Genomic DNA, 13,760 nt, shown 5'->3' on the forward strand with positions numbered 1-13,760 from the left:
AGTCCAGTCCAGTCCAGTAGTAGGCGTGGGATTGCCTTTGTAACGGCTCCCACTTATGATCCTTAGTCTTGATTCTTGATTGTTGATTGGCATTGTTGTGTCTTTTAGTTCCTCAAGTACTACATCGCGAGTGGTTGAAACGTCGACTTGAAACCGCCATCACTTGAAGACCGTAAGATAGAGAGTCCCACCACGCGTTCTCTTCCCTTTTTTACGGTAGAAATATCACTTAAAAATCATAAGATAACCAGCCACATCTTGCGTTTTCTCTCCCTTTTCCCAGGCAGAGTGAGCGGTAGAAACATCGACTTTAAACAACCATCACTTTAAGACCGTAAGATAACTAACCAGACAACCCCACCAAGCGTTCTCTAAAGACCAACAGCCAACCTCACCTTACGTTCTCTATCCCTTTCTCCAAGACCAGCGCCCGGTAGCAACGTTGACTTAAAACCACCATCTCTAAAAACCAGCCTCACCAGACCCACCACGCGTTCTCTAGTTCTTTTAAAGCCCGACACGTGGTTCAAACATTGACTTCAAACCAGCCCCACCACCTTAACGCGCGCTCCGTCTCTTTCTCCAACCACCACCACCACCACCGCCACCACCACCACAGCACAAGTCTCAAGCTCCCGACGGTCGTACAATCGTGTCATTCGTGCAAACATACCGGGCGGACCTCAAGTACGGGGCAGGCAAACATTCAAAGAGAGGGAGGGACTGTGGTTGCCTGCGTGTGTGTGTGTGTGTGTGTTCTTCCATTCAAGTATCTCATGCATAGAAAATCACTTCGTTCATTCATTTCTTTTGTTAATTCGTATGTCTTAAAATAATTTGGTCTGCTATAAATGTGCGTGGCCCCGGTGCTCATCTCAGTCACATTAACCCTCGAGCCTGTTAAGTATGTATGTTAATGCTACACGGTAATTAGGAACTGCATGGCGGGTGTCTTGCAAGCGGTCGCCTAATGGTTGAAAATACTGCTTCGTGGTGATGCTCCTTCCACAGCCACGCCCAGGACAGCCTCAAGTAGCCACACACGCGACCGTCACCTTCCCTCTCCTCCCACCGGCACGACATTCGCTTACAAGACCAAAGGAATGAAGGGAGAGTCTGTGCTTGGGAAAGTGATCGGTGAAGCTGACCGCAACACTAATTAAGCGAAGGGAAAGGAAAAGGAAGGAGGATGTAGAGAAGAAAGAAGAAAGCTGGCGCGATGCATATGAACAGAGGAAGGATTAAGAAGAAGAAGAGGAGGACGAGGAGGGAAAGGAGAGAAAGAGATAGGTATATGGATAGATAGATAAATAGAGAAATAAAAAGGAAAGAGAGAGAATACTGAAATTAAGGGCACTTCCAGGAAAAAAAGGGCGAAGAGAAGGTAGCAAGGAGAGGAAAGAAAGAAGAGGAGGAAGAGAAGAGGTGAAGTGAAGATTAAAGAGGAGGAGGTAGAAAAAAAAAGAGGAAAAGGAGGAGGAGGAGGAGGGGCGGCTGTCAGTGCGATGGGCCGTAGCACACACACACACACACACACACACACACACACACACACACACACACACACTAAAAAAAAAAACAATCATGCCTTTACTGGTCAACACATGTCATCGATTAGCGGCCTTTTCTTCCCTTGCGCTGCTTCCTTCGCGGTAAAAGAATAAGTTGTTAAAAATGTGTTGTTTTTCTTGCCGAGCGTGCTGCTGCCATACTTAACAGACGCTGAGTTGACGTGCATCTTGTCTTTAGGTGAAGTATATTTAATTTTATCTTTTCCTTCCAGGCGGGGCGAGCGGCGGTTCCTGCAGATGTGGGGCGCAGCGGCGGCGGTGTGGGTGGCGGCATGGGCGTGCGTGGGCGGGGCGGCGGCGCGAGACGGGCGCTACACGTGGGGAAATGCCTTGACGGACCCCACGGCGGCAGGCCCAGACGGCAGGCCCTACCCCAGGTGAGTGTCTGTCTGTATGTCTGTCTCTTCCTTTCTTTCTCTTTCTTTTTTCTTTCTCTCTTTGTTTCGCTTTCCTTATCTTTCTTTCTTTCTTTGCTTCTCTCTCTATTTCTCTCTATATTTGTTTTTCGCTCTTTTTCTTTCTTTCTTTCTTCATCTCTTTGTTTCTCTTTTTCTTTCTCCTTCTCTTTCTCCTTCTTTTTCTCCCATGTTCATCATCCTTTTCATCGTTTTATAAGTCGTAGTATTTACAATTCTCTTATCCTTGCACTACTACTACTACTACCACTACTACTACTACTACTACTACTACTACTACTACTACAACAACAACTACTACTACCACCCCCACTACTACCATCACCACTATGACTACTATTACAATTACTCCTAAAACTATAACTAAAACAACCTCCTCTGCTTCCTTTCTCCACAGTGACCTCATCAACCGCCTCTACGCCGACGGGGAGTTCCGGGGCCCGAGGAACATGCGTCGGGGGCGAACTCTCCACCACACCTTGGACCCGGACACCACACGAGCTCGCCTTCTTAGCATGTATCAAGAAGCCAACTCGCCCCAGAAGCTTATGCCGGAGGGTAGGTACTAGGGGCCACTGGTTAGGTGCGTGAGGTTGTGTTTTAACTCGCCCCAGAAGCTTAGGCCGGAGGGTAGGTGTACTAGGTTGGTCAGGTGCGTAAGGTTGTGTTTTAACCCAGTAGCTACGGGGATCATGTTTTTTAATGGTCCCTCTAAGCCAGAAAAATGAGAAAAAAAACATCGCTCACGCAAACCATTTCATAATACATATCAACGCATTTGTGATCAGTTTATGCATCATCTATTTTGGGGGTTTATATATATATATCATAGCAAAAATTTGGCCCGTCGCTAGTAGAGAGATCTGATAGAAGTATTCAAATGGGTCAAGGGTTACAACAAAGGCGATATAAGTAAAGTACTGAGATACACGGTAAAGACACAAATTTGGCCCGTCGCTGCTACCGGGTTAAGGTATTCATAAGGGTGTTTGAGTAAGTTAGTTAGCACCTGTGTCTTCCTATGTAAATTGTATAGCCCTTAGGTGTAATGTGACCTGCTTCTCTCCCTCCTTCTCTTCCTCCTCTTCTTCTTCTTCCTCCTCCATGAATTTAGTTTTTTTTATGGAGATTTATACGTGGAATAACTGTGGGCTAATTTTCTCTTTCTTCTCTTTTTTTCTTCTTGGTCTTGTTTGTCTTGTTCGTGTTTTCTTCTTGTTCTTGTTTTTCTTGTTCATCTCGTTCTTGTTCTCGTTTTCCTGTTTCATTGTCTTCTAATCTCCTCTTTCTTCTTCTCTTTTTTTTTTCTTCTATGTCTTGTTTGTCTTGTTCGTGTTTTCTTGTTATTGTTCTTCTTGTTCATCTTGTTCTTGTTTTCGGTTTCATTGTCTTTTAATTTCCTCTTTCTTCTTTTTTTTCTTCTTGGTCTTGTTTGTCTTGTTCGTGTTTTCTTCTTGTTATTGTTCATCTTGTTATTGTTCTCGTTTTTCTGTTTCATTGTCTTCTAATTTCCTCTTTTTTTCTTCTTGGTCTTGTTTGTCTTGTACGTGTTTTCTTCTTGTTATTGTTCTTCTTGTTCATCTTGTTCTCGTTTTTCTGTTTCATTGTCTTCTAATTTCCTCTTTTTTTTCTTCTTGGTCCTGTTTGTCTTGTACGTGTTTTCTTCTTGTTATTGTTCTTGTTCATTTTTTCCTCGTTTTTTTGTTTCATTGTCTTCTAATTTCCTCGTTTTTTTCTTCTTGGTCCTGTTTGTCTTGTACGTGTTTTCTTCTTGTTATTGTTCTTGTTCATTTTTTCCTCGTTTTTTTGTTTCATCGTCTTCTATAAGTAATTGTTCCTATTCTTCTTCATCTTTACATAACTTTTCCATTGATGCCATTCACACCTATCAATCACTAACACACGTATCTCACCCTCCTACGACCTTTATGCATCACCCAGGTCGTAGTATGGCAGACACATCCCCCAGCAAAAACCTCGTGAGCATGGCGGACGCGGTGAAGACAGCCTCCGCCGCCACCGCAAAGGACGATCAGGGCACTTCGGCGGCAGGGGAGGGAGGAAGCCAGTGTCCGCAAGGCCCGCCCGCCCGCCTGTGTAAAACCAGCTACAACACAACGGCGCCAATGTACGGGATCAGCCTCACCTCCGGCCAGCCCGTCACCATCGTGCAGAAGTTCCCCGACCTCCTGCAGCAAGTGATCTTCGAGATGTGCGAGTGAGTGTTTGAGGGTCGTGACTGCAGCGTTGCCAAGTTATCGTATTAACCACACATATCGTATCTATCATATTTATGCCTCAAACTCTCTTACCTCCGAAAGTACCGTAAGTTATCGTATTAACCACATATCGTATCTATCAAACTCTCTTACCTTCAAAAGTACCGTAAGTTATCGTATTAACCACACATATCGTATCTATCATATTTATGCCTCAAACTCTCTTACCTCCAAAAGTATCGTAAGTTATCGTATTAACCACATATCGTATCTATCATCTTTATGCCTCAAACTCTCTTACCTCCAAAAGTATCGTAAGTTATCGTATTAACCACACATATCGTATCTATCATATTTATGCCTCAAACTCTCTTACCTCCAAAAGTACCGTAAGTTATCGTATTAACCACACATATCGTATCTATCATCTTTATGCCTCAAACTCTCTTACCTCCAAAAGTATCGTAAGTTATCGTATTAACCACATATCGTATCTATCATATTTATGCCTCAAACTCTTACCTACAAAAGTATCGCAAGTTATCGTATTAAACACATATCGTATCTATCATCTTTATGCCTCAAACTCTCTCACCTAGAAAAGTATCGTAAGTTATCGTATTAACCACATATCGTATCTATCATCTTTATGCCTCAAACTCTCTTACCTACAAAAGTAACGTGAGAAAATCAAAGTTAGTGCCAAAACTGTTGAATATTGATGTTTTTCGTTCTTTGTTGTTATGGTTATCGGTCAGCAACGACGAAAATGAAATGCGATGAGTACGATAACTAAGCGATGAGTACGATAACTTGGCAACGCGGGTCGTGAGTTGGTGTTGTGTTTGAAGGGTGGACGGTAGAGGAGGATGGATGAGAAGGAAGATTGGAGGGAGGATGAGAGGGAAGGAAAGGCATGGAGAAGAGATAGAAAGGAAGGGAACGAGGAAGCAAGCGAATATGAAAAGGGAAGGAAAAGGTAAAAGAAAAAGGGAAGGAAGGATGGGGAGAAGAGAGAAGAAGAAGACGAAGATGGAAGGGGAAGGAAGGAAGAAGAAGACGAAGATAAAAGGGAAGAAAGGATGGGGGAGTAAAATAAAGAAGAGGAAGAAGATAGAAAGGGAGGAAGGTGAAAATAGAGAGATGTGGTGTTCTTGTATATGAGGGAAGAAAAGGAAGAAGGGAGAGGGGCAAAAGGAGGAACAAAGCAAAGAGAAGAGATTATGCTATCACTTTTATATCTGAGGGACGAATGGAAGAAGAAAGGATGGGAGAGAAGGGAAGCTGGGATCACATTGGACAGAATATAAGAAGCAACAAACAGGATTAAGAACAAACACGCATACACATACACATAAACACATACACTAACCCCTCAAACACCTCCCTTCCCTTCCACAGATCGGAGACGTGTGAAATCCTCCAGGGTCAGTGCGTGCAGACCTACGTGCCTTATCTGTTCCTGGTCATCCCTCTCGGCCCCGTCACCCTCACCGGACAAGACTACGTGCTGGTGGAGTCCGGATGTGCCTGTCAACCCAAGTACAGTCAAGGGCCCATCCCATCCCCTGTTGACGCTATCCCCGGGCCACCTTAAGCTATAGTAATCCTCAGTCTTCAAGAACCGTCGACTTCCTATAATGTTATCCAGTACAGTTTAGGCCCATTCCATCCCCTCTTGATTCTAGACAACTTAAGTCCCATTTCTCTACTCTCGATTTCCTTATTGGTGTTGATTTTCTTTGATGTCGAATTATCAAGGCCTGACTCACTCTCATTTCTTAAGCTGGTAACTCCCTGTCTTCAAGAACCGTCGACTTCCTATAATGTTATCCAGTTCAGTCAAGGGCCCATCCCATCCCCTGTTGACTCTATCCCCGGGCCACCTTATGCTATAGTAATCCCCAGTCTTCAAGAACCGTCGACTTCCTGTAATGTTATCCAGTACAGTCTTGATGTTATGCACAGAGGGTTTTACAAGTCATTGAACGTCTTTTGTGAGTGTTTTCGTGATGTTAGTAAGGTTAGGAAAGTTGACAAAGTGTCCTTATTCTTATTGACGTCTTGGAAATATGCGGAAAAGACTCCCATGTGACTTGTAAACCTCCTAAAATTCCTTTGACATCCTCTGCCCTTGACATCCTAACTCAAGACTCCCCGTTCGAATCCTTTTCACCTCCAAGCTCGATTTAAGTAGAAAAGGAAAGGAAAGCAAAAGGATTCAAGTAAAGGACACTAAGGACTTCTTGTTGTTCGCCTTGAAGGAGGGAAGGAAGGAAATGATGGTAAGGAAGTTTTAGGAGTGTGTGTTATAAAAAAAGTTGTATTGTTATTGTTTTCTTTATTATTTTTTGTTGTTTTTTATGGCCCTTTCTGTCTATTTATTTATTTATTTATTTGTGTTTGTTTATGTGTGTTTGTTAGTTTGTTGGTTTGTGTTGTTTGTAGAGTACAGGTGTTTGTTGTTTGTATGTCATTTGTCTGTTTGTAGTTTGTGCGTATGTGTGTGTTTCTGTATTCTTTTGTTTATAAGTGTTTCTGGTAGTATTGTCATTTTTATTATTATTATTATTATTATTATTATTATTATTATTATTATTATTATTATTATTATTATTGTTTTTATTATTATTACTGTTATTATTATTTCTAACGTTAGTATTTATTTCATTGTTTTATCATTATTTTTATCGATTATTACTTTTACTATTCTCTAAGTAACCTAATGGAGAGACATGTTCTACTCAGTACCTTTGTAAATACCGTAGCTTATAACAATGGCTTCTATTTTCATACTCTACGAAAATGTCTCCCTTTTTATGTATATTTCAGAACGATATCTTTCAAATCTATGCTTCGTTAAGAGAACTGTGTGTGTAATTTATCCTATTAATTTTAACTACTTCATTTATGCTATTCTTGGAGCATTCCTTCATACATTCATACATACATACAGTCTTTCACTCATATATTCTTTCATACATGCTATTTGACCACTCTTCCATACATCCTACTCTCGTAATGCATTTTTCCTACGCTTGGCAGAAGAAGAGGAATTCCAAAACTAGGATTAAGTGTTCAGCGTCCAGCACCGAGGATGGACCAAAAACGGAGCCTCTAAGTTAAAGGTATGTGGTTATCGAAGCCGTTATCGTAGTGTTGGGGTCCGGTATTGTTGTATTCGTGTAGGAGGAGGAAGAGAAGGAGGGGTAATAGTAGTAGTAGTAGTAGTAGTAGTAGAAAGGTCATTCATATCAGTCCAATCTTTTGTTCCCACGAGGTGTTTTAAGTCAACGCTTCCTGTTTGTATAGCCGAGTGTTGAGGTGTTTGTGAAGGTCATTAGGAACACACACACACACACACACACACACACACACACACACACAGACAACCACCCACACAGGAACTTCAAGAAATACCGCAAAATAATTAAGAAGAAACGAACCATAATCACATAATCTCTACAATAATAGACTCGATTCCACACCTATCAAAACAAACAACCACATAACAGACTCAAGATCAAGTGTAACAAAAATTAGCACTGAGGCCACGCGCAGCTGTCCCACATACCCTTAACTTTACCTTTTATTCCTTTCCTCCGACCCCACCCTATACCATTTTTCGGGGCGGGCCAAAGTGTGCGGGAAAAGGCTTTAGGAGCGTCGGCAGCAGCAGGGGAGTGAAGTTGCCCGGCCCGTCAGTTCAGTTCACTTGCTTAGTCAGAGTCAATGTTTGGACAAGGCAGGTCAGTGGAGTTCAGGCGACCGTTCCTCTCCTCCGTCCTCTTCTTCCTCTTCCTCCTCTTCTTCCTCCTCTTTTAATATGTTGCTTCTTCTTCTGCTGCGCCTCCTCCTCTTCCTTCTTTTTTTTTCTTCTTCTTCTTCTTCTTCTTTTTCTTCTTTTCTTGTTGCTTCCTTCTCTTCCTTTTTATTCGCTTTCTCCTCCTTTTCTTCCTTTCTTCGTCTTCTTTTTCCTTTTCTTCTTGTTCTTGATCTTGTTCTTCTTCCTCCTCTTCTTCCGTCTCTTCTCTCCTCCTCCTTCTCCTCCTCCTCCTCCTCCTTACACGATTTAAACAGCCCAGTGCGGAAGAGAGAGAGAGAGAGAGAGAGAGAGAGAACATAAGAACATAAGAACGCAGGAGTCTGCAAGAGAGGCCTGTACGAGGCAGCTCCTTTGACCCTAAGCTCCGTGTATCTAACCCCACCTAATATCGCTGTCCATGAATTTATCTAGTCTATTTTTGAATGTGACAATTGTATTGGCACTCACCACATGAAAGCTTATTCCACTCATCCACCACCCTGTTTGTAAACCAATTTTTGCCTGTGTCCCTGTTGAATCTGAATTTATCCAGTTTAAACCCATTACTTCGTGTCCTACCCGGTTCTCTTACCAACAATAACCTATGAATGTCTCCCTTATTAAAGCCCTTCATCGATTTATAAACCTCGATCATGTCTCCACGCACCCTTCGCCTTTCTAGAGAATGCAAGTTTAATTGTTTGAGTCTTTCCTCGTATGGCAAGTTTCTCAACCCCTGAATCATCTTAGTCATCCTCCTCTGCACCGATTCTAACATTTTGATATCCATTCTATAGTAAGGTGACCAGAACTGAACCGCATAGTCAAGATGAGGTCTAACTAATGCTAAATATAGTTTGAGGAAGACTTCGGGGCTTCTGTTGCTTACGCTCCTTGAAATAAATCCCAGTACCTTATTAGCTCGATTTCTAGCTTGAATGCATTGTGCCCTTGGACGGAGATCAGAGCTCACTAAGACCCTAAATCCTCTCACCCAGACCTACTTATGAGAGTGTCATTTAAGCAATAGATATGTGAGGGGTTGTTCCTACCTACACTCAGAATACTGCACTTCCCTACATTGAACTCCATCTGCCATTTATCCGCCCAGTCATATAATCTGTTGAGTTCACCTTGGAGAATACTCGCGTCCTGATCCGACTCAATTACTCTACCGATCTTGGTATCATCTGCAAATTTACTAACATCAGAGAGAGAGAGAGAGAGAGTAGGAAAGTTTACAAAGCGCAGGATTCCTTCAGGACGATCAAGGGGAAGAAAAGATCCTACGACTGTCAGGACGTGTTTGTGTGTGTGTGTGTGTGTGTGTGTGTGTGTGTGTGTGTCTGTGATTAAGTCTTAGACACGTGTAATTCATTTTTCCTCTTCTTTCCTCCTCTTCCTTTCCTACTTTCTCTCCGTCCTCCATCGTTTCCTCCTTCCCTCCTCTCCTTTTTTCCATCTTCTCTTTCCTCCTCTTCCTTTCCTCCTTCCTCTCCCTCCTCCATCGTTTCCTCCTTCCCTCCTCTCCTTCTCTCCATCTTTTCCTCTTTCCTCCTCTTCCTCTCCTACTTTCTCTCCGTCCTCCATCGTTTCCTCCTTCCCTCCTCTCCTTCTCTCCATCTTTTCTTCTTTCCTCCTCTTCCTTTCCTTCTTTCTCTCCGTCCTCCATTGTTTCCTCCTTCCCTCCTCTCCTTCTCTCCATCTTTCCCTTTTTCCTCCTCTGTATCCTTTTTTTCCTCTTTTCCATTTCCATTTTTTCCTCCTTTCTCTCCTCTCCTTCTCTCCATCTTTCCCTTTTTCCTCCTCTATTCTTTTTTTCCTCTTCTCCATTTCCATTTTTTCCTCCTTGCTCTCCTCTCCTTCTCTCCATCTTTCCCTTTTTCCTCCTCTGTATCCTTTTTTTCCTCTTTTCCATCTCCATTTTTTTCCTCCTTGCTCTCCTCTTGTCTCCTCTTCTTCCTCTCCTCTTTCTTTTGTCTCCTTCCTTTCCTTCTCTGTTATCTCTTCTTCTTTTCTTTCCTTCCCTTTCTTCTCCCTTTTTCCTCCCAAGTCCTCTGTCTAGTTTCCCTTTTCCTCCATCCTCTCTTCTTCTTTTTCCTCCTCCCTCCTCCTCCTCCTCCTCCTCCTCTTCTCTTCATTTCTCCTTCTGCCCAAGATAATAACGTTATGTTCCTTGTTACTGTCCCGAGCAATGACGGTGGGATCTGCACACACACACACACACACACACACACACACACACACACACACACACACACACACACACGCGCACACACAAACAAAAACGGCTCAATAAGAAGTAAAAAAAAAAAAAGGAAAACTAGCAAAACACACACACACACACACACACACACACACACACACACACACACACACACACACACACACACACACGTAAGGGTAATAAAACTTTAGTCCGTAATATATTTTTCAAACACATTTATTTACTCTTTTTTTTTGTCTCATAATTCTACGTTTACAGACTACAATGTGAAGAGATTATCAGGAATTTTGTTTATCTATCTTTATCTTGTTTTATCTATCTCTTCTTTCTTTTTTATCTACTCTCTTATCTGTCTATCTATTTATCTATTTTTTTTGTTTTCTTCGGGTTATTAATTTATTTTTTTCAGTTCTCATCTCTGGCAATAATAATAGTAATAATAATAATAGTAATAATAATAATAATAGTAATAATAATAATGATAATGATGATGATAATAATAATAATAATAGTAATAATAAGAGTATCATACTTTGGTTCGCTTTCTTCTTCCTTATATTCGTTCTTCTCCTCCTCCTCCTCCTCCTCCTCCTCCTCCTCCTCTTCTTTTTTTTTGTTCTTATTCTTGTCCCTTTCTCCTCCTTTTCCCCCTCTTCCTCTTCTTTGTTTTTGTTTTCTTGTTGCTGTTTTTGTTCTTTCTCTGCGCCTTCTTGCTCTTCATTCTCTTCCTCCTCCTTTTCCTCCTCCTCCTCCTCCTCTTCTTTATTTCGTATTCTATTTCTTGTTCTTCTTGTTTTTGTTCTTTCTTCTCTTCCTTCATTGTCTTCGTTCCCTTCCTCCTCCTTTTCCTCCTTTCTCTTTCTGCTTTCCATTTCATTCGTTATAAGATGAAGTACACCGTAAATTCGATCCTCTTATACGTATCTCTTCAACTAATCTTTTTAACACTCTGAACAAAGTCACTACAACAATATGGCCTTTTGAAGTACACAGACAGGCAGACAGACAGACAGACACAGAGGACGCGGGTATAGTGGAGACATCACATGAATAAAAATAAGCAACACCTACGCTTTTAAAATAACATTGTATAACGCAAAAAAAAAAACATTATATAATCATCGTACATCAAATTGACCTGGAAACTCCGCCCCCTCCCTTACCACACGTCCAAGGTGATCAATCAGTCAATAGGAGCATACGTATGGGGGAGCGTCGCCTCACCCACTCTACGACGTCAAGCCCAGGGGTTCCCCAGGGCTCCTTAGAAGAGATGACAGGAAAGTGTAAAGATGTGTATTATACGGCAATAACCCTGTACTAGATGTGTCATAGCGTACGAAAATTTAGTGTAATGTTATGTAAGGTAATGTAAAAGCAAAAAACGGCAGGGTTGGGGTGAAGGCGACAAAAGTACCTTCATCCTTTTGAGACCATATATGTATACTGTTATATGTATGTGTATATCTCAAATGTATCAAATCAAATCAGCCAACTAATCACATGTAGCTTGGTGGAGGGAGCGGGTCTTCTGGTGGTCAGTTTAGTGTACGGTGACTCTTTGAATACCAGGATGAAGGAATGACAAAGATTCATTTTCTATTTTCTATATTATAACCGTTGACGTTTTCTTCTTTCCACTGTTTATTTTCTCTCTGGCCACGATCACGGCTTTCAGTGGAATAAGACAAAAAGGAAAACTCACATAAGATGAATTTTTAAGCCCGTGACAACGTATTGAGTATAGGATTTAAAAAGAATACAGCCAGACAGGCATTAAGTATTTTGAGATCATACAATCGACACTAGTTATCTTCCACTCAGGAGATAACCAATACAAAACAGAGGGAACTCGAAATCTGCCGTGTCGAGTGTAGGAGTGAAAGAGATAACAGGCAGACATTAAGTATTTTGAGGTCATATCGACACTAGTTATCTTCCACTCAGGAGATAACCAATACAAAACAGAGGGAACTCGAAATCTGCCGTGTCGAGTGTAGGAGTGAAAAAGAAAACAGACAGGCATTAAGTATTTTGAGGTCATATAATCGACACTAGTTATCTTCCACTCAGGAGATAACCAATACAAAAAAACAAGAGGGAACTCGAAATCTGCCGTGTCGAGTGTAGGAGTGAAAAAGAAAACAGACAGGCATTAAGTATTTTGAGATCATATAATCGACACTAGTTATCTTCCACTCAGGAGATAACCAATACAAAAAAGAGGGAACTCGAAATCTGCCGTGTCGAGTGTAGGAGTGAAAACGAAAACAGGCAGACATTAAGTATTTTGAGGTCATATCGACACTTGTTATCTTCCACTCAGGAGATAACCAATACAAAAAAGAGGGAACTCGAAATCTGCCGTGTCTAGTGTAGGAGTGAAAAAGAAAACAGGCAGACATTAAGTATTTTGAGGTCATATAATCGACACTAGTTATCTTCCACTCAGGAGATAACCAATACAAAAAAACAAGAAGGAACTCGAAATCTGCCGCGTCGAGTGTAGGAGTGAAAGAGATAACAGGCAGACATTAAGTATTTTGAGATCATATAATCGACACTAGTTATCTTCCACTCAGGAGATAACCAATACAAAAAAACAAGAAGGAACTCGAAATCTGCCGTGTCGAGTGTAAGAGTGAAAGAGATAACAGGCAGGCATTAAGTATTTTGAGGTCATATAATCGACACTAGTTATCTTCCACTTAGGAGATAACCAATACAAAACAGAGGGAACTCGAAATCTGCCGTGTCGAGTGTAGGAGTGAAAGAGAAAACAGGCAGACATTAACATTCCGTCGTCCAAGAACACCTATTTGACAAGGCTTTCGTAGGAGTTGTGGGCATTTCCAAGAGTAGTTTTATGACCCTGGTGGTAGTTTGACCCTTCCTCTGTACCGTCAACTTAAAGAAACACTCATTACAACCCGATTGACCCCCTCTCTGACCTTTAGAAATAGCTGATGTGAGAAGCGAAAGTGTCTTATAATACCAACCTAAGTATTTTGAGGTCATGTGATCGACACAATAATTCATGTCTTCCACTTAAGGGGTAACTGATGTAAACAGGAAGAGGAAACTTGACCGAAGCTGACCTCTCTTCTTGGCCACTTTGTTCTTTTTTTCTTTACATGAGCGGTGTCTAGGGGGCTGTTTTTTGCCTTTTTCTCGTTTTTTGTCCTTGAGCTGCCTCCTCTAATGCTGAATAATAAAAAAAAGAGTTAATGATACCAGGATACCAGACAACGTTCGGAAAATCGCCCACATCTTCCCTATAATTTACCGCGGGACATGAACCAGATATAATGCTGACGCTGCTGTTGTTGTTGCTGTTTGGAGTTCACCTTACATATACCATCCACCTCACACACACACACACACACACACACACACACACACACAGTCATGCAGCGCGGACCAGCGGGCACCCCACGCGATCTACTTCCCGGCGTTGCGCATGCGTTGCTTGAGTTGGTGCAGCTTGGTGAGGTAGTGAGCGTTGTCCGTCTTGATGGAGGA

The 13,760-nt window shown here is 41.9% G+C and overlaps 2 protein-coding genes across 3 annotated transcripts in view; one reads left to right on the forward strand and one right to left on the reverse strand.

Annotated features, from left to right (window-relative positions):
• Positions 1–1,784: 1,784 nt before the first annotated feature.
• LOC126996881 (uncharacterized) lies at positions 1,785–6,717 on the forward strand. The gene is made up of 4 exons (XM_050857800.1): positions 1,785–1,948; positions 2,385–2,545; positions 3,929–4,205; positions 5,608–6,717. Exons 1-4 carry the CDS (start codon positions 1,809–1,811, stop codon positions 5,801–5,803), a joined length of 774 nt encoding a protein of 257 aa, XP_050713757.1. The 5' UTR covers positions 1,785–1,808; the 3' UTR covers positions 5,804–6,717.
• A 4,066-nt stretch (positions 6,718–10,783) lies between these two features.
• LOC126996880 (uncharacterized) overlaps positions 10,784–13,760 on the reverse strand; it is a 25,863-nt gene continuing 22,886 nt past the window's right edge. For both annotated transcript variants that reach the window (XM_050857799.1, XM_050857798.1), the window contains one exon: positions 10,784–13,760. This exon is cut by the window's right edge and continues 38 nt beyond it. In XM_050857799.1, coding sequence (XP_050713756.1) covers positions 13,680–13,760 — 81 coding nt within the window. In that variant the 3' untranslated portion in view covers positions 10,784–13,679.

Source organism: Eriocheir sinensis, chromosome 11 (genome assembly GCF_024679095.1).
Source record: "Eriocheir sinensis breed Jianghai 21 chromosome 11, ASM2467909v1, whole genome shotgun sequence".
In the NCBI taxonomy this organism is placed as follows: Eukaryota; Metazoa; Arthropoda; class Malacostraca; order Decapoda; family Varunidae; genus Eriocheir; species Eriocheir sinensis.